This window comes from Lichenostomus cassidix, chromosome 4, assembly GCF_008360975.1.
Source record: "Lichenostomus cassidix isolate B80296 chromosome 4, HeHo_3.0, whole genome shotgun sequence".
Classification (NCBI taxonomy): domain Eukaryota; kingdom Metazoa; phylum Chordata; class Aves; order Passeriformes; family Meliphagidae; genus Lichenostomus; species Lichenostomus cassidix.
The window spans coordinates 20,822,333-20,844,376 of record NC_139484.1 but is presented as its reverse complement, the minus strand read 5'-3'; the positions used below and the strand labels follow the sequence as shown (position 1 = coordinate 20,844,376).

The following is a 22,044-nucleotide window of genomic DNA, read 5'->3' as shown; positions in this document are numbered from 1 at the left end:
TTTTCTTTTTTTTTATCAATAGATATGTAAAGATGACTTGCTTACTTGTATTCTGTTGCTGGTTGTAGAGACCTTACTCTACAAAATCAGAGAGTTCAAACCTTTAATAACTGAACTACTTCTTGGAGATTTTATAGAAGAGAGTATTTACTTATTCCAATATTCTTCACCTGAGGAGGTAAAAGTTCACATTTGTTAAGTCTGACAGGCTAGCTTTGCCACTGTCAGAATAACATCAATTAATTTCTGGATTGGTAACTCAGACTTTGAATCCAGAACACAATATTACTTTTAAAAGTCTGGGGTTTGGGGATTTATTTTATGACCAGCATATCAGGTGAGCCACTGTCCAAGACAATGATAGAGAAATGGTTGTCTTTGTGCACTTCTCATTGTTATGCAGCGGCAGGATCGTCATCAGAGGGTCACATTAAAGTTCATTCAATCAAAGCTGTGGCAGTAGCTGGAGTCTGCCTCAGGTCACTTCCATCCCTTGGGATTTGTAGGGCACTACCTGAAGTTATTGGCATAATTTTATGTCAGATAAGTGCCTCGATACTTTGTAGCAACAACTTCAAAGGAGCAAATCTGTATCTAGTGTGTCTGTATCCAGTGATGATCCAATTATCTGTTCTCTTTCTGGGTTATTGCAACCGTTTGTATGTATTGTCTGGTATCTTCCAAATTAATTTTCACTTAGCTGTAATCTATATGTAATGTGTATTGTTATCTTTATGTTAGTGGCTATAATTAGGTCTTGTATTTCTCTTTTCATGTGGATGTTTGCTTGTGTTCTTGCAATCGTTGTGGGAACCTCTGCCTCTACTTCTGAGATAAGCTCTAAAAGTATTCCCTTGTGTTGCAAGGGGGTGAGATAAATCTCAGCCAAGAAGTATCTGCTTTTCTTTGCTGAGAGGAAAGACATCCTAGGTAACTCCTATCCATATCTAAATTGGTTAGTTTGGATGAATCCCAACTGGGCCTTGACCTTTTTATGTGTGTATTGTCCTGGTTTTGGCCAGGATAGAATTAATTTTCTTCTTAGTGGCTGTTACAGGGCTGTGTCTCAGATTTAGTGTGAAAATAATGTTGATATGTGTGATATATAATGATGCTGTATAGATGTATAAATGTATCTATTATAAACATATATATATATATTGCACATGCACACAGATAAATATATGTCTATTAAGCCCAACCCAGTTTTGTTATTTCCATTCCAGAATCATTTGCAGATATTTTATGAAGCCATTGTACCAAATAGTCTTAATTTCTAATGTATAAATAAGTTTTATATGATGAACACTTTGGGATATTCTGAAAAAGAGGCACCTGAGAGGTACTTTTTTCAGTCTTGAGGGGAAACAAAAGGCATGAAAACTCACAGGCATGATGAATGTTAGATTAGGAATACATGGTAATTATTCCTCTCAAACCTGAATTTTGAAACTTAAACTGATGTTTTGGTATAAAACCTTAGATGCAAATGATGAGATGATCATCTACATGTAATTTTTGAGCTATTTCTATTTTGATGATTTTAAAGAGATTGTGAAACACTCATTTCTTGGAAAGGATGTAATATTTTTTAAAATTCTAGACATGGAAATGTGTACAACACAGACTGGTTGAAAATGATAATTTTATATATTTTTTATGGGAATTATAAAAAAAGGTAGAAATCTGAGGTTATCACTTAATGAAAGGGAAAACTGAGATAATTAATAGGAAGGCAAAATAATAAATAAAATAATACAAGCAAAAAAAAAAGTATTGTTTACCATTAGAAGAATGAATTTTTAAATCTAAAGAGAAAACCAGAGTGTTCAAGAATGGGGAAAAGATATCAGCTTGATTTCAAAAAACTTTAAACAGGGAGAATTCAGACAATGTTCTCTGAAATGACCAAGACAGAGAAACAAGTAGACTGCAAACATGATTAGGAGGTATCATGGTTTTTTCAAAAGGCAGAATAAAGTTCTTACTGTGTTGTGCAGTACACTGAAGAGCTTTATCAAGACATTCCAAAATCAAATAACAGTCATGACAACAGAGAGAATGAGAGATTTACATTTCTTCAATTAGATCATATGTAATTTGTAATTTTGAGACAGCACATGCTAGAGATGAGGCTGACAAAACCCTCTTGTGTGGTTTAGTGATGCATTCAGAGAACTTGTTTGAATAATTGCTGCTGTTCCAAATAGTGCAATTGACTTGCATAAATGGTACAATTTACAGTCATTAACCCCTTCCCTTTTGGAAGTTAGATTTTCCCCAGTTCTTCTTGTAGATAAGAGAAGAGAATTTAACTGCATCTTTTGATCCAAGTTTTTTGATATGATTATCATAGTTTTTAAACACTTGGGAAAGATCTGGACTTTGAGATCTTGCCTACACTGAAATGATTTGTTTTTTCCCAGTTGATTTCTGTGTGGTGCTCCATACCACACAGTATTAAGAGGGTTTTTTTCTTTTCTCCCCTTTCTTTCTATGTTGAGCAAAGCTTACAAATTGCAGAACTCCCAAAAGCAAAGCAGTTCTGTTCACACATCCAGCATAACCAAAGGGTCTCTTCCCTGTTGCAAGACCTGTGCTTCTTAACTCCTTCTTAACCCAACTACATGGAAATTCTGTTTAGAACTGGCTGTTTGTCTTACATTTATTTAACAGCCGCAAACATACTAAGTAGCCCACTGAAACTGTAGTGGAATTTTAGATAATTACTCAATTTCACATGTGGCATGAAACATACAGGTTCATGCTGTGCTTTATTATCTCTTAGATTTTTCAGCATCATATAAGGAATAGGTTTTACAAATTCCCTTTAGGGAGAATCAGTATGATAAGCTTTGCCAGGAAAATTTTAGATTTCTACTCCAAATTAGCAATGTTTGGGAATAATTCAAGGAGAGTATTTAGTGGATTTTTTTATTAAAGGTGCTTTTCTGAGAGAAATAATGAATTCTGTAGAAGCTGTTATTCTGTAACTTGAAATTGTGGATAATTTTTTAATGCTACTTAGATTTGGGAGTTGCAGGTTTTTTATACATTTTAGGGATGATGCATGTTCATTTACCTGTCTGAGATTATAAAGACGGGTAATCCAAACTTCAGGCCATAGAGAAAATCTGTGACTTTGAGTCTCCTCTGCTTTCCACATTTGTTCTGAGAACAACACCTTTTTGACCTGGGGAGGGGGTGTTTAGGGGAAGGTGTGCAATTTCAATTTGTCCTTAATTTCTAAGAGTGCTAAGCACTCTAATAAGAGTGCTTAATTTCTAAAAGTGGGAATATACAGGAAAACTCAAAGCCTTTCTTGTTAGTCATACTTTGAACATTTAAAATTTTTGAATTAATGGATTGTGTTTGCAGAGTGTTCTTTGTCTCCATCAACACAGTTGCTACCTTAGAAGTCAAAGGTTTGAATAGCTCTTGAGCCTTCTCAGGGCCCAGGGGCTCAGACAGATGCTTCTCCAGTCTCCTCTGACTTCTCTTTTGACTAGCCAGTCTTATCCCAGTTTTGTGTGTTTTATTGAACTGAATTTTGGGTTTGTACCCAGAAATGAGAACAAATATATGTTTTTAATTGTACCTAATTTGTAAGGTTGTAAATTTCTTCTTACATTTCTCTGAGTGGCCATGTAGCAGAACTTGATGGCATTTGAATAATGTAAATATAAATAGCTCTTAATTTTCATTATATGATTATTGCTATGACATGCAAAATTTCTGAACACTGATGATAATCTAACATTTTTATTGTGATTTTTGTTTTTAAAGGGCACTATGAAGAGGTGTATGATAACCAGCTTAGCTTGGCCTGCTTTTTTAATGAACCTGAGGACAAATGGTTACGTAACTACTTTTATGAGAAAAGCTTTAACACTGCTCAATTAGTAAAAATTGATGGTGGGAAGAGAAAGGCACAAGCATATGTAAACATGGGCCTCATCAGTGAGGAGCAAGGTAGGTCACTGACATCATAAAGCTGCATTGGATGGCAGTAGTTACACAAACTAGGCTGATTTAAAAGAGCTGTGGGCATGTAATTCTGTTTAATCCTTCTTCCAGTATGCACTTAGATAAACAAACTACATTTTTGTGTTCTTTTTAAAATTGCCTTCTGGTGCTCTTGACCGCAAGTGGCACCCTGGTTTTTTGTATGTGATTGCTACATTGGTGTTTGCTTCAGACTTAGACCTTCCCACAAGCTCCATTTCTCCATCTGTATCTTTGAACTGTGAATCTCTGAAATTAGAGAAGACTTTTGTAGAAGTAACTAGAATCACAGAACAGCCCAGGCTCTTAGGGACCTCAAAAGATCATCTGATCTAACCTTTCATGGGAAAGGGAGCCTGAATGAGGTTATTTTAGCACCCTGTCAATTGCATCTTACAAACCTCCGGTGATGGGGACTCTACCACATCCCTGGGGAGACTGTTCCAGTGAACAATTGTTCTCACCATAAACAATATTGCTTTCTAACATCAAGATGAGCCTTGTTTCTTATTTAAAAGCATATATTACCTTTCATGGCAGAAGGGGTTTATGTGTGTACAGCAGTCTGAGTATGAAAAAGGTGTTTTCCTCTGCATAAAATCCTTTCATGTTGGGGGAAGATAAGCAATAAGTGAGCCTCAAGTAATTGAATAAAGCCTGTCTTCCAGTTCTGACTTGTGAGTGTACTGCATGCCTAACTATTGCTTAAAATATGGGATTTGTGTAGCCACTATGGTTTTCTTTCCAAATTTGACTGTGGGTTGAAACAGTTCCAACTCTGAACTCATCTTGTGGCTGTTTTCTTGTATAAAGTGTCTTTTCTTAAAAAAAAAAAAAAAAAAAAAAAATTCACAGAAATTGAAATATTTTGTGGAAATAGTCTAATTTCATAAAGTGTTTGTCAGAATGGGTATGTTTTGAAAGATGGCCAGATTTCCCAGCAAAAACCTGGGCATAAAACAAAATGTCTGCAGCCTTTTTCTTCTTTTTGTTTTTTCTTTTAATTGAAAGTGTGTTGTCCTATTTTTTCCTCTTGTTCTCTTAGAGCTGACAGATCACACTTTTTTTCATATTTTCTCACATTTTTTAGACTACTGGTCATTCACACTGTTTTCCTGTGAACTGTTGCAATTCTTGCCTGCAACACCCAGACCTAGATTCAGTTTTAAAATCTGAGCCCATACCACTAATCAGTAACATGGAATCATTACTTCTCTTACACATGGTATTTTTATTTTTAATTTCAGTTATGACATCTGCATTCTGTGTTTCAGCATGTGCTGCATACTCATAGTCAGTTCATGACCTTCAGTAATCTCTACATTATTTTCTGAAGAGCTGTTAATTCCCTGTCCTGTTCCTTGTTCTGAGGTCACCAGTTAGTTGTGTCTAAATGCAATTTGTTGCTTTCTATTTGCACTGAGTAGAATCCTGTGTTTTGTTGGTCGCTTCTAGAAATGGTCAAGATTTTTTAGATTTCTGACGCTATCCTTCAACATGTTTTCTCCTCTTCCTAGCTTGATACAATTTGAACATTTAAAATAATTTTTCTACCCTGTAATTCAGATCCTTAATGAAAGTACTAAGTAATAAACTGGAGATCGGGTAGGCATCTGTGAAACCTCACTGAATACCTTTTTCCATACTCGCAGTGAAGTACTGATAATCAATGTCTCTGTAGGATTTCCTGACCAATTTGCACTCACCTAACAGTAGCTGCAGGTGAACTATATTTCCCTAATGCTTTACACAAAAGTTATATAACAGGGAGAAAGGAATTTATTAACTTAAATGGAAGATTGGTTTGATGATATTCACTCTTGACATATTGATATTGACTATAATATTTTCATGTTTTCTTTGAAAGCTTGGTAATAATCTGATTGATTACTTATTAATTCCAGTGTTGTTTTCTTCTAGAAAATTAAGTTGATCAAAATCCAGTTTTCCAGTTGATCAGAGAGCAGTTGCTTTAAACCTAGCCAGTCATAACAAAGTAATTTTCATTTTGAATGAAAAATCCTTAATTAGGTTATCTGTCTCTTACTCAGGAGAGTGAAATTACTGAAGTTGTTGGAGGGTTAAGGTTTTTTTGCAACCTTTTCTCTTGGTCCTTTAGTTACTAAAAAATAAAGTTGTAAGAAAGTACAGACAAGCAAACATTCATATCTACTTGTAACTTCAAAGGCTCTTACTGAGTGTGACTCACTGCTATTTTCCAAGCACTGCCTAGAAAGAATTCTAACATTTTCTACTTTTATGATGCATTAAGTAAAAGCTCTTAAATACTTAAATATCTTGAGGCCCATTACAAAAGCACACAAGTAAAGTTATGAAATAGCCTGAGACGATCAGAGGAGCCAAAGTTTTATTTTCCTGCTGAAGAATACTAGAAACTTCTAGAAGAGAAGCTTCTTATTAACCTTAGTAAAGAGAGATAAAGCAAAGTGGATTTTCACTGCCCAGGGTAAAGCTCCTCTGAATCTGTGGGGTCTGTCTTTGCAAGTATTTTCTTTCCATAGAGAGAGAGAGAGATAAAAAAATAAAAAAGCTGAGAGAGCAAGATTAGGATTTGCTTTGAGGGACCACTGAGAAAAAAAGACAGCAGATGTATTCCATGTACTTTGTATTTCCAAGGGTGAAAAATTGATTCAAGGGTGAATTCTGATTGCAGAAAAAACGCAAGAGCAGATGTTGGGTTGGCATTGTATAACATTGCATCAGTATTAATGGTGTTAGCAGTAAAATTTCAAACCTGCTATTTTTACATGAGAGCAGAGATACTTGTTTTTTGCAGTTTTTTATAATTTGGTAATTAATTTGTGAATTGGATTAGTCAGATGCCCACTTTTATGGGGGTGTATCTGCAGAAATAAATGTAAACATCTGGTCCCAGTTCTTTTCGTTTCTCTCATCCAATAGTGTATTTTTCATTACTTGGGAAAGGAAGCTGTCTATATATGCTTAGGACTGATTGCTTGGGAGTATAAAGTTAAACATGGACGTGTAAAGATTGTTGTTTGCCTTGGAAGAAAATCAATAAATTTGCTGGGTAATTTTTGTGTAATCAAATTTAAAGTTCTTTGACTTTCAGCCTGGTCGCTGTCCTAAAGGCTGGATATAACCTGATGTTCATTAATCTTCAAAGCTAAATATTTGAAGTGTCGGTGGTGTAGACTTCAGTCATGATATTTGGATGCAGGCTATCAGTAGCTGGCAGTAAAGAAAAAAACCAAGAATAACTGAGTAGGCTGCTACAGACACAAATGGAAAGTTCTGCTTGGAGCAAACATGGTTTTAGTTGCATTTCTTCACAGAACGAGATTTTTAACCTTTTCCCAGAAATACTCTGCCTGTAAAATAAGGTCTAAAGCATTCATTGATTATTGTAGGAGTGTTCAGATAATGATACTGTTCAATTAGCTGTGTTCACCCCCTAGTTTGTCTTTCTCCAGAGGGTTGATGATAACTTGTTTTATTACTTCAGTTACTCATTATTTAACTTTAGTTATTAATTTATTACTCATTTTTTGATATAGCACTTTAATGTGCTGTCACTTTATAGGCACTGAAAATGCAGTGACATAACACATTTTTCTCATGGTAAATCCAGAATTACTTGTTGTCCAAGTAAGCACAGGCTTTGTGATAGAATCTCTCTTCAGAAATATGAGTTTTTAAAAAATATTTTGCTCCTGTGCTTTAAATGTTTTTTTCAGAAGTGATATCTGTCATTATAATTGTGTGCCATTTTCTGCATATCAGAGAGTAAGATTATTATAATAGTTTAAGATACATAATATTATTATTAACTTTCTGGTGAAGTTAATTGGGAACTTGAGGATTACACTGTTGTATTGTGCAGAAGAAACACTCTTGAGTGCACTGGTAAACATAGTATCTTGTATTAGTTTGTATAGGTTCTTACATTATTGCAATATTTGAGTGCTTTCTGTTTTGTACTAAATGCCTACCAATTACTGTGCATGAAGTGATGCACCCCTTAAATACAGGCATCCCAAAGTTTAAGGTAACTTAGATCAATAAAAAGAGCAGTCTGGGTGAAACAAGGAATTTGTACTTGTAAGAGCTATTTGCTTCAAATATGTTACAATAAAACTAAATAATTTTGTATATTATTCAAAAGCATAGCAAAACCAGATATCTGAAATTAGGACATCTGTCAGTTGCAGTGCTTGGAAACTTTTCTGGATACATTTAAAAAACTGTTAGAGAAAGCATGTAAGTACTACAGTAGAGTCCAATAAATAAAATTTTCACAACAAATTACAAAAGCCTATCAGTGCCTTGCCAGAAACTGGATCTTCCCAGTATGAGAGCTGTAGGATGTGTGGGAATGATGGCATTAGTCTTAATGCAGTGGTGACTATGAATTAGTCGTCAGAGTTATATTCTGCTAGCACATGAGGATCAACAAAAGTGGAGGTAGTACTTTATCTGAAATCTTTACAGGCTGAAAAGATTAAAGGCAGGCAAAACTGGTGATAGAAAGGGACCAAGTCCAAAGCAAATAGCAATGCTTGGTATCTCAATGTTGTTTCTCACAATGTACAGCTAATCCAGAAACCAAATTTTTTCCATCTTTGTGTGTTTTTTAGATTATAAGTCTTAGGAGACCTCGATAAGGAATTCCAGGAGTCTTTTCTAAAATAAGCTTAGACATTTCAAAAATCTGCCATATTCTGCAAATTAATGAAGAGTTTATAAATGTTCAGTCCTAATCCAACTCTGCCTTGATTATAAGCAATACTAAGCTGTGATTGCTTTTCAAACAGAGCACTGTTATGCCAGAGCTGATTACTTCTGATCCCTCTACACCTACCCCAAAGATATTCATAAATTGTCCCTGATTTATTTGAAGAGGTATCATTGTTTTATCTCTAATCATTAATAAAATACAGTCTATTTCATATGCTGGAATTTGGCAGAAACTTTTCTGGTTGAAAGACCTACTAAACACAAGGGACTTGTAAATTTAATTAATTTGTTGGGGAAAAAAGCCACCACAGGATTCTTGCAGACTTTGCCTATCACTTTGCCATCATGTTGAAATTCAAGTTTTTAATCAAGTCATGGCAGAGGTTGATAGAAAAATTCTGATTGTGTTTAATGGGCATTTCACAGAATGCTTGGGTTGGAAGGTACCTCTGAAGATCATCTAGTCCAATGCCCCTGCTAAAGTACACCTAAAGCAGGTTGCACAGGATAGCTTTGAGTTGAGAAACTTAAGTGTTAAGGACTAGGTGTACTTGGTGAACAACAACTTAAAGATGGTTCATAGCATCTTGTGGGTTTGGAACATTAAAAGTCTAAACTGTTTATTTTCTTGTTCTTAGTCAAGAAATTGTTTCCATTCTTACTAAGAATTGTTGATTTTGCATTTGGAATTGTTTATGGCAAGTGGTTTTTAATTGAAAACTGTAATGTATAAATAATTGAGAGAAACTCAGCATAAATTCATGAGTATCTGTGCAGAGGAAATATGCACGTTTAAGCAGAATTTCCCCAATTGGTTTGCCTTCAGGCAGAAATAATTTATATTCAGATATAAAAAAGAGAATGTTAATATTGCAAAATGAAGTACTAAAAAGGTTTAAAAAGGCAAAAGTTAAAATTGCTTATGAAATTTCATATGCTTTTGTGTGTGCACATTTTGCAACTTTATTTTAATTACATTAAAATGTAGTTTCTTTTGATACTAGGACATTCCCAAGTATAGCCAGAATAAAATTCACTTGTGGGATGTGTAGCCCATGTGCACCTTCTACATTAACAGAGCTTTATGTTGTTTTCTGTTCTGCAAGTCTGCCAAGCCTGCTTAAATAGCAAATCCTCACTGTGCTCTATGATGTAGAATTGTTCTGCTTTACAAACTGATTGCAAAATTGCAAACAGCTGGCAAACAAAACAAACCAGGGAGACAGCATTTGTAAAGGGAGAATGATTTTTTCCTCGCTACCTGCGGAGTGCAGAGCTGTTACTGGTAACAAAATTGCTGCATTTGAACTACCCAGCCTGTCTACTTAACAATGTTATGTTTCCACCATGAGGCGTATGCCCAGTGTGAGGTGACCATACTGTTGTACTACAAGCCCAGGTCAGACACTGGAAGAGAGCGGCCTAAAGTGGATCCCATCTCTTTGTTCAGGAGCAAGAGCAACTTTATCTAATTAGTTCTTCTAAAAGCCCATAAGATAGACAAAACTTATCTTTGTACTGTGTTGGAGAGTCTTTCTCCAGCAAAGTTTCTTTGTAAGCAACTTGTCTTGGTTTTAAATGATACCCAGTTAAATTTGTGATTTTTGATAAAACATTAACATCATCATTTTCTTTCTCTTTATTGTTATAATGAAATTGTGTTGACCAAAATGTAAAAGGATTTAAATATATAAATTCCTATGTATTTTTTTTATAGGAAGCTTGCGTGCTAATCAAAAAATGACAGTGGCCTAAAGGAGAATCATATTTCTACAAATGTAGAGATTATCCTTTCAGGCAGAAACCACAGGTTTGTTCTGCATTTATACAGTAGCATTTCCTCTTCTTCTACAGCACTCATACTTGGAAAGGTTCAGTGTGTGCTGTGATAAAATCTAGATTGACAGCATGCTGCTGCCTGGCCAAGCTGATTGCTGCCCTCTACAAGTACAGCAAGTTCTGCCTCTCTTTCTGTCTCTTTGGAGTTTGGATCAATGTCTAGCCTTAAGATATTAATTTCAAAAAAAGTGGTGGGAACTTACTGTGCTACTGACTTCTTACCAAATGTGGTTGAAATTCACTCCAAAAGTACTCGAAGAACAGGATGATGATATGGTCTCCTAGTGGAGACTAACCTAATGGTGTCTTTTTGTACTGTTCCTTGTTTGGAGAGGACATATATATTTATATAGAAGACCAAATCCAGTTGTAACCACATCCCATTGATTTATCACGATATTCCCCACTCCTCACCAAACGTTTCATTTCTCAAACTACAAACTTATCAAATTTATTCCTAGTTGTGATTATTTTTCTTCCAAATAGCTTTTTCAGAAAAAGGCATGTAGGAATAGGTCAGGCCTTCAAACATACTTGTTTCCAAATCCCCTACCTACTTAAACCTGTTGCTAAATTTTAGATTAATGTAGAGACATACATATAAAAAGAGTCTCCACATCAGGGAACTTTAAAAACACAAAAAAGCCTTCCCTTAATGGGACATGGACTTCTGCATACCCAGTTTTGGACTATTTAAGACACTTGCAGTCACTGATTTTCACCATACAACTGAAGCTAGTTCTCCTTAGTTATTCTGCACTTACTCCATCTTACAAAGCAGTTATATTGTTTTCTGATTGCTTAAGAATTGAATATATAAGTTAGCTGGGAAAAACTTGATTAAAGAGCATAACTTTAAAAATTTAAGCAGCAAATTGCTAGGAGATAGTCTTTGGATATGCTGCTTTTCTCTGTCAGTCAGTAGCAGTCAGAAGCAACCATAAATCCTGCTAGATTCTTGAGAGGACAGATTTAAAGGGTTTATTAAATAATTGAACTCATCCTCCTGCAAGTGTAGAAAGTACTTTGCCAGTAAATGACATTATTACAGGGTTGTTACTGGTATTGAAATAACAAATACTGTTTTGAATTAGTGTTATACAAATTAGGAATGTTTTCAGTTCAAATTAGCATAGTCTTAAGAAAGTCTGAAAGAAGCTTCTGAACATGCAACATGAAAGCAAAAGGGGCCTGTTAAGTTAATAAAAATATTATTAAAATTTTTTTTTCTTATCATTAAAAATTATTGGTAATAAACATATTTTGAATAAGAGAACTCAGGGAGAGTTCTGTAGTGTTCTTTTCACTTCTGAAAAGAAGTCTTGTGAAAATGGAATACTTTCTACATGCTTTTCCTTCAGTTGATTTAAATTAAGGTTTGTTATTAAGCACAGGGAGGTAATAATATTCTTTACACTAGCAAAAAGTAAGTTTCTTTAATCCTTTCATTTGGTCTTTTCAGTGGGTCATTCTGACTTTTCTAGCCTAATTCTTCAAATGGAGAATGTTTTAGTTCTAATACAACACTTGAGGACAGGTCTGTATTCTTGCTTTCCAATTAGCTCTTCAGAATATTCACAGCAGTGCACAGGTGCTAATTCTAAACTCTGTCATTTGCATTTTTAATAGAAGTTTTGACATTTTGAAAAAAGATCAAATTAGTTTCCATTCTTAGGTGTTTGCTGATTGTAAATTTCATTTTCAAATCATAAAACTACTGGAAAAAAACTATTGCTGTTTACATTGAACTATGAAAGATGTATCAGAAATACTTTCAAAAAAACATTTGATGTGTGATTGAATATAATGTGTAGCACTCAGATGAAGTGTTTATATAAAAATTCTGTATGAATCATATTCTAAATGTTTTTGGTAGCAAATATCACTCTGATTGCTTTATGTGAATGTTCATAAGACTATGACATTTAATGAAGAGATCTTTTTAAAGTATTGATAGCCGTGAGTAAATTATACTCTGTTTGATCTGTGTTAAAGATTCAAAGTCCAAGATATTTGAATAGAACTTAGAATAAAAATGTAATTAGGTTACATCCCTAAAGTCTGATATATCTTTAAACAAGACTGCAAATGAAACTTTATTAAAACTTCAAATGAATTATTTCTTTGCTTTTTTAAATTCTTTTTCCCCTCTCTTCTCTTTCATGTCTATTACTGACATTGCTGCTTGTATTTTTACCTGTCTTTTCCAGGGTATTTTAATTATTTACTGCTTAATGACTAGTACTGAGATGAAGCTGCCCTCTCACTCAGAGGGTTTTTTTTTCTTTGCTTCAAAGCTTTGAGAGGTCTTGGAATACTGTAGCTGGACCAGGAGTTGTCATCATAAACTTTCCTGGAGGCAGTGTTTCCTTTCAGTAATTGATAAAGGAGGCTGTTTCCAGAGGTGCCTTTCCAGTGTCACTGAGAGCTGCTGGGGTTGCATGTCCTCAGCCATTACCAATAATCTGTAGGAGCCATAGGTATAAGAAGCATGAAGCTGTTAATAAAAATCTGTCTTACTCTTCAGAGGAACATTCAGGTTGGTTGGGGCCTTAGCAGGTCATTAGTCCAACTGCTACTCAGAGCACACTTTTGAAGTAAATCGTCTGCACCACAGAACAGCTCCAGTGCTGGAGTGCTGCATCTGATAATAAATTTATTATTGGAAGCTATGGAAAGTAAGGGGACCTGGGTTGAATCTGAAGAAAATGTAAACACTGCCAAAAAACCAATATTTAAACTGAGGCAAGCATTTGACATGACTTTGCAACAAAAGTAATTTAGCAAAACTAATCTGCTTCAGTGTCACTTTCTCTGTTTAAAAGAGAATGATCATATTAATCTTTGAGGTTAAATACTAATATAACTTGTTTTCATTTAGCTCTTGTGAATTAAAAAAGCTCTTAAGCCCTGAAAAACAGAACTGCCAAGTATGTGCCATTCGTCATTGAGTTTTCTGCTCCCTTCCCTTTCTGCATTTGGATACCCACCTATAGACATTGAAATATTTGTGAAACCTGAAATGTGAGCATCCCACTGAGTGTGAGCCTGCTCTTATCCAGAGCCTGGAGCCTTACAGTGTGAGCTTCCTGAATACATTTTGCATCTTAGGTAGCCTTTGCATATTGAAAGCACTTTGATGCTTTGTAAACATGAAAGAAGGCTTGAATATTATCATGAAGCAAGAATTCCATTCTCTCTAAAATGGGTATGTTGTCATTTGGCTAATGTTCAACATTGTTTGCAATGTTGTTCTCTAAATTAAAACTGATATATATCACAATGTGTTTATTTATATACAATCAAAACTGATGAAGGTGTCTGACAAATGCTGCTTTCTTAAAATGTGTTAACCTAAAAAGATACAGGAATTTTAATTGTAAACCAGAATTTTGTGTGTTGGTTCATTTGAATATGAATGTAAAACAGACAATTTAGTGGAATTTTCATCTGAGACCTGTTTGGTTGTCATTTTTTCCCCTTGCTGGTCCACCATACACCATTCCCAAAGCAGCTGTCATTTCAGCCGCCTGTGGGAAAACCTTCTTTGCATCTCAGTAGTGCTGCTAGCAGAAGGGGAAGGGATGAGAGAGCAGGCAGGCAAGCAACCAGAAAAGCTAGCATTATCCCTACCTTGTGAGGTGTCTCTGGGAGAACCCTCTAAGCAGCACCTTTTTAGAACACCTTTGATGTCCCAGTGTGCTGGTGGTGTGATGCAGCATATGTGAACTGTTCTACTGTGGATTCTGCAGTCTGCACTGCCCTCTAGGTTTGTATAGGTGTATTTTGAGAGCTTGAGCTTTAAGGCAAGTAATTCAGGTCCTCAGAGGACAAGACTATATATGCCCTAATGCTCACTGGCTTACATAGTTATGTTTTTCTTTTCAGACAATACACACTTGTTTAAGTAATGTAAGCAGAAATAATGTATGATCCCCTAAACTGCAATACCAAGGACTACCCTGGCAGTCCTTCACCCAGAGAAGGGAAGATAAAATACTGTCTTTTTGCACTGCAGTCAATCCACCGATGCTACATCTCAGGTTGTGTGAAGCTCAACTTTCCTTTTATCTCCTTCTTTCTCCTTTGTGCCCTCAAGTGCTCTACTTCTCAGGCATTGTTTCAGCTGGCCTAGGGCAGCTTGGACTCCAGGTAAGATCTACTGGTGTATTGTCAAACTGGAGAAATGGTCAGAATACCCTATGATGAGCCAGCATGGTCATTGCAGTATTCTTATGAATTACCTACATCATTTTGCTGAAACTCCATGTGGAATCTTTCTGGAAAAAAAATTTATCAGTTTCTGTAAAGTAAATTAATGTAAAGTTTTACCAATTATTTTTAAAATACTCACTTTGATTGTTGTCTGTTAATTGGTTTTGTTTGGGATGGATCTTGGAGGATTATGAAACCACAAAATTTTATCTTAAATCCCTTCCAGAATTTTTTTCCCTATTTTTTGAGCTGGCACATGAGTTCAGGTTATTGCAAGTGAGGGCTGCACCAGTGGCTTCTGTACAGTTCATTTTACCTCAGGAGTCCAAGGTGGTTCAACTGTTTGCTGAATGAGAGCTTTGTTTGATGCTTCTTGTGAACACACCTCTGTTAAAGACTTTTATAACAATCTCTGTGGATGGGAAACTATGGCAGTCTTCTAAGTATTTCAGCAGGAATAGTGCTACCATAATTGTCATAACTGAGGATAGAAACTGAGCATAATACAAGTAGTTCAACCAGATAGACTGAAATGTAAGCATGTATCTTTTGAAAGATGATAACATTTTTGGGTTTCATTACCATTAACTGATGCTTCAGCCAGGTTTTGTGTTCTTCTACAGTAAAATAAGAGATGGCAAAAGATACTCTAGAATAAAACATACTATAATATACTTGAAGTTTATTGTTCCTCTAGATTGTTGTTTTAATCTATGGTGGAATATTTTCTGAAGCCCTCAACAACTGTTTGCAACTTAGAATTAAATGTGCTTTCTGCTTACAGAGGTGCTGCTGAGGCAGGGTACCTAACAGACCTGTCACTTTTCTTGGGCAGTTGTTTCTGTGGCATTATTTTCATTGGCAAATATACGAGCCGATAGAAAAGGAAATCATTAGGTGCTCTCAGTATTGCTGAGGCATGGAGCTAGAGCAGGTCAGTCACTGCATTTTGCAGATTGTGACATTTTAAATTACCTGTACACTACTGGAAGCAATATGTGAACCTAATTAACATCTCACCTAATTAAAGTCAGGACTGTATGTAGAGAATTCCAGATAGTTTTGCGCTGCCTTTATTTATTAAATACCACATTATTCAAATTTGCATCTTTAATTTCATTATTGAAAACTTCAGGTTTGTGTGCTGTTTTCTTAAGTGGGAGTAACTTCTTTTTTTTCCTCCTTCAAGTAATCAATGCACTGCTGAATGAGTTCATTTTAATGCACTCAATCATGCCTCTAATGTTTGTAGCTTACGGGCGCAAGCATCAGTAATGCAGGAATGTTATATGGCTTTAGTTTGGGCCATTTCATAAAATATTCATGGAATCAAAAATGTGCATCAAAATAGCGGCTGGGAGAATTACATTTATGTGCCTGCTTTTATGGCAGCTTCACATTTAAACCCATTTGTGTTAATATCTAGTCAATCTTTCTACTTAAAAAAAAAAAAAAAAAAGGCAAAATTGTAGTCTCTGTATATACCCCTTTTGGTTTGATATCTACTTTGATATTAAAAAATCTGTATTTTTGGATTGGGTTTTAAGAAGGAGAATTATAAATGAACTTTTAGATTATATAAAAACATTTCAGTATTTACAAAATTACATTGAAATATTTTGCTTGAATGAATAGATTTATTTTTTTACTTCGAAGCAACTCAGTGAAAACTGTAGCACAAATCTTTGTGAAAGAGTAATGTCTTATATTCATATATAATTGTTTAAAACTGATTTTTTACTCCCTGAATTACATAGTGACAATGTTTGCCTCCCATATTTGAGATAAAACTATTGCTGATAGGATTTCTTTTGTTATGCCCTGAGTTATATTAAACTATAAAAAATTATAAAAGTGTAACATTTTAGTAGTGGTAGTACATATGTTGGAAGAGTTACCATTCTAGTTTTTGATTCCTTTTATAAGAAGGGAAGAGAGATATTAGAGATTCTCCAACCCCATTTGGTATCCAGTGAGATAAATTCTGCATGGCAGTGTGAGAATAAATATGCAATTGCTATTAATGTTGCCAGCTGAAAATAGCTTTACTGCTTCGTGTAACATTTTGCAAATAGATTTTTTCAAACATGGATTTCCTAGAAACACCTTCTGGATTTTCTCTTTGAATTCCTAGACCTATAAAAATACATTTCTGCAAACTTTTTCAAGTGATTTTCTTACTCCATTGTTTTTCCTCTCATTTTGCTTTTTTTAGTCTTTGGGGTTTTTTTCAGTTCATAATAAAAGTAGTTTAAAACTCTTCCTTGTCACTGCCTAAGTGAGAAAAAAATGCTCTTATTCTCAGAAATGTTCTGCAATTGGCTAATTGCTTTCTTTAAACGTTCATCAAGATTTTCAGGCAGCGTTCTGTGTATGTCGCAGCCAACACTTGCAGTAGTTTAGTGTTTAAAAATTAGAATGCACTGGCCAGATCAATTCCAGCTGAACTGACTCATGGCAGAGAATAAACTCACCCAGCCCTCTGAAAAGATTGTTACACTTTTTTCTTCGCAATCTTTCTTGGTAATTCAGTGAAGACAAATGTAATATACATCCATTTGAATATTTAAAAAAAAAAAAAATCATATTGCTTTCACATTTTGAAGCTTGAATGTAAATGGTTTGTTTCCAAAGAGGTTTCACTGAGATCTGGCAAAAGGAATGTCAGGTCACAGCTCTTAGGGTTAGGTCAACTCTTGAGAACTTGAGAACACAGAATGTATGAGTTTGAGTTCTAGTCTGACAGAAACTTTCTCAAGGGGATACTGCAAGAGAGGAACCTTGGGTAAGAATCACCAAAGCTGATAGTTCTAACAATCTGAATAATAGTTCTTAAGATTGCAAGTACTATTTACCTAAATTATGTGTCTTGTTAAGGTATCATGTTACAGTGTCTTAGGAGAACCTGAGGTACTGTATTCAGCTTCAAGGTGATACCATTCATTTGTTTGCTGCTTCCCATTCTTACTAAGAGCTTTTGAGTAGCACATGAATCAAATTCTTTTAAAGAATCCATTACTCATGTAGTGTATCCAGATCACCCAAATGTATGACAATACCCTTTCAAAAGAACAATCTATTTATTAATGAACTTCAGGGGGAATTTCAAGGAGAAGGTCTGATTGTGCTTATGAAAATCCAAGCGAACAAAATTCTGGCTCTAACTATTAACATTAAATTTCAACTCAACTTTCTGTCATTTGTCACAAAGCTAACAAGAGCTTCTTCAGTATCTTAAATCTGCATTTGGCAAGTTGGATAACTGGAATTCTGTTGTCTTCTGAGATGACTCTGTCCTCAGAAGTTAGCTGAACTGGATAGGCAGAATTTCAAATTGGAAGCCTCTTAAGAATGGACAAGAGATTTCATCTGGATTTAGCAAATCTACATATCTATTTCCTGTTATGTGTATTGTCAGGGAGTCTATAAACATCTTGTACTGTTTATGATAATTTCCCTTTGCCTTTCTATTTGTGCAGTCTGATGTCAAGAATGTGATATTTTGGAAAGAATGTATAGAACTTTTCCTACTTTTCCAGTGTTTTGCGCCATTTCTCCAATATCTGTCCCTAGCTAGAATGGAACTGAATAAAGCCTGGTGTCTCCTCTTTTACCTGGCACTGCACTCTTCAACACCTGTTGTGTCCTCTGGGACTCTAACACAAATTGTAGGCTGTAGAGCCATAAAATTATTTGTCTATGACACTCAATTCATTGTGTCTTTGAAAGAGGAGCTTCTTGTGCTTGTCAGTTTTAGTTGAACTCATTTTAATCATCAGAGAAGCTTAATATGAAAATAAATTTAATTCTAATAAAGATGAGTTATGTTTTATATTGCAAAGTTGAAAGCATGGTTATAAAGGGGTAACATATGCAAAAGACAAATCTAAATTGAGTTAATAAGAGAAATCTGTCAAAGCTGTTCTGCTGCCTCTAGGTTGGCTAGAGGCCTGAGGAGATAACCTCATTTTCTCTAGGAATGTGAAAAGATCCTTCTTCAGGCTTTTCTCCCTTCCTTTCTTACAACGGGGAAACAATTTTTCTCCTTCCTGGTTCTTTTTGCAATTTGAATGTAATGCTGTAAAAAAAGGATGCAAAACAGCAATAGCTCCTTATAAATCACATCTCAGAAGAGGTGTAAACTACAAACATCTAAATGAACTTATTTTAAGGTTAGTTTCAGCTTTTAATAAAAATAGCCATTGATATATTGATGATCTATGGGACATAGATCACACACACACGAACTTATGAAGGCAGGGTCACATTCACAGTTCTCCCTGCTGTAGGATATTCTTTGTTAAATGGGATACTGAGACCAGAATGGAGTTTTTAAACTCTTTTTTCATGTAAATGAAATGTAAATTTCAGGTCTTATCTTACCTGCTTCCCATCAGCTTTTCTGTTCTTTCCAAAAACTTGTCCAGAAAGCATGGAAATTTCTCAGACTGAGTTGTGCGCACAGAGATAAATCAAGCTGAAGGTAGAGAGAAAACTACTTGCATGTGAAGATGAATTGAATTCTATCGTCAGACTTTCCTTTGCCTTAAAGATGTTTGAGTAACTTACATTTGAAGACACTGGAAGGTATTACTTCAGGCTCAATAATTAATCTATCAGTGGTTAATGCTCTTGTAGTAGATCTACTAGGTAAACTCACCAGTGTTGGCCTTGCAATAACTGTTGAATAAATTACTTTGCATGATATTGCTTTTTTCATCTATTAATTTGTTTGAATGAGATTTTTAGTTTTTCTGTACTGTTTTGATACCTTTATCCTCCACATTTCAAATCTTTCAGCACAGGTTTTCATTATGGGAAAAGGAACTTGAGGAACAGTTTCAGTTGTGATTATTGATGCATAGATGTGATTTTGATGTATGAAAACCAGAAAGGCTACATGAATCTAGGAAAAAATTATTTTCTAGAACATCCTGAGTTTGCATCTGTTGAATCCCACCCCTTCAACATTATGAATTTACAAAGGAAAGCTAATTTAAAATATCATAAATTTAAATTAGAGTGTTACTGAGTACGGTGAAATTTGACAGTATTTTCCAGCAATCTGTGAGTTATGTATTGAAGAGTCTTAAAAAAATCTGTGGAATGTTTGGCTGCAACTTACTTTTAATGATAAAGTTATTATGGACTACTAACTTTTACAATTTTTGTTGATTGCACTGATTTTAATTATGAATGACATTTTTCAGGTCATGTCACGGAAGCTGCTGAGCATTATGAGGTATTTTATCAGCTAGTAGAGGGCACACCGTGGAAGGATAAGACAGGCCAAACTTACAATTCACTGGCTTGTCAGCAACTCTGGAGAATTTATACATTACTAGCAGACAAAATGCTAGAAAAGAAAGAACACCAAGAAGCCATCAAAATGCTAATTAAAGCTTTAAAGATGGCAAAAGAAGGTAGGTGGAAAATAATGCTTTCCCATTCCTTCATTCAGCGTGCATGCCGTGATTTTCCCATGAGTAAAGCAGAAGGTGTCAAGTGTTTGGGTGATTATTTCCTGTTAAATCCAAAGACAAATGCTACCAATACACTTGCAGATCTCACTGAAGCAGAAATGGCTTCTTGCTGACAGCAAAAAAAGTTTTAGGTTCCTCAAAGTTTTATCTCCAAAAAGAACCTGACAGCCGTGTGGGAATAATTATATAAAACTTTGAACTCATAATCAGAAAGTGAGGTCACTGATGGAAGCTTAGGTCGCTGATTTTGATTGGCTAGCCACTGCTGATTTGGCAATTTTTGACTGGTACTATCTTGTGGGAGAAAAGTTACCTTTTCACTCTACGTAGTTATTTAATATTTGAAAAAGACAGGTTTTTATCATAAGCAAACAAAATTTTCTATCTTAATACTCACAAATACTTTGAGCCCTAACATGAAAAATTGGAGAATCACAGAATAGCAGACGTAGGAAGAGAAACCCTTGGAAATCATACGAGTGTTAAGAGCAGGCTGCCGAGGACTACATCCAATCAAGTTTTTAGTATTTCCACAGATGGAGCTTCCATAACCACTCTGGAAAAGATTTACCACTGTTTGAACATCTTCACAATGAAGAAGGTTCATGTTTAAATATATATTAATTCAAGATCTATCAGCACATGCATTAGTTTTTTTAATTTAATAATGTGTGCTGAGCATTAATCTGTGATCCAGTCTTTGAATAGTAGTTGGAATAGAAACTATCAAAAATGGCAAAAAAAATATTTTCCAGATTTTAAAGTAAGGTTTGTGACAAATAACATAATGACTGTACAGGTCATAATACAAGTTTTTAGTGTTTTCTATAGCTGTTGTCTATTCCATATGCTTAAATCACAGCTACAGTAAAACTGCTCCTCTTAATATTTAGTGTAGTAACTAGAAGGGCTGTTGATGAAATTCCCTATCAATGCCACCTTATTGCTAGTGGAAATTGCTGGATATCAAGAGATTGTTGAAATGGATCTGATGTCTTTCCAAATCTTATTTTGATCAGGCAGATGTTTTGGTGCCCTTATTTCAAATCAATCACTTTCACAAGGCTTCCTAAGGCATGTATCACATATCACTGTACACAATGCATGTGCTGTTGTTACCTTTAAGCTTTAGGAGCTTCCTTCTAGCAAGTTCTCTGGTCCTCATTCCAGAGCCATTCTGGCTACTGGATGTTATCTGTGATGTCCATTCTCTCCTTCTGCACCATCATCTGTGTTTATGTATTTCATTAATTAGGTTTAGATATTACCCACTTCAGACTCTCAAGCTCTTCTTAAGCAAGGAAGAAAGTTATGTCCCTAGAAACATTTAACTTACTCTTCTGTGAAACTGCATTGCTGTATCCTTTTGGTTTATTAAGTCTTTTAAGGGATATTGAATACTGGAAAAGACCATCAAGATTTTGAGTTACAGGCTTTTAATAATTTTAAGTAACATCTTAAGTGCTATAGATATAGCTGCCATGGCCTCAGCAATTATCATCATTCAGAGAGTTTCAGAACTAGATGTAGGCTTCTATGTGTTCGGACAGACAGAATTAGTCTGACAACTTTAAGTAGATAATCTCCTTTTACATTGTAACTATTATTATGTATGTGTTTTACAAAATACCTTGCTATGCAGTTATGCTTCAGGTTGATTGTGTTGGAGCAGATTGGTATTGAGCAACAGAAAGATTGTACTTTTGGATATTTATACTTTAATTTCATCTAAAGGGTTTTATTATGGCTACTCTCATTCTGGAGGGAAATTTTTGGATCTAGT

General features: G+C 35.0%; 1 protein-coding gene across 3 annotated transcripts in view; it reads left to right on the top strand.

The window, feature by feature from the left end:
• TTC29 (tetratricopeptide repeat domain 29) overlaps positions 1 to 22,044 on the top strand; it is a 228,690-nt gene that overhangs the window by 136,553 nt on the left and 70,093 nt on the right. For all 3 annotated transcript variants that reach the window (XM_085058203.1, XM_085058202.1, XM_085058200.1), the window contains 2 exons: positions 3,787 to 3,972; positions 19,989 to 20,201. In XM_085058203.1, the coding sequence (XP_084914329.1) occupies positions 3,787 to 3,972; positions 19,989 to 20,201 (399 nt within the window). The remainder of the gene's footprint in view (positions 1 to 3,786; positions 3,973 to 19,988; positions 20,202 to 22,044) is intronic.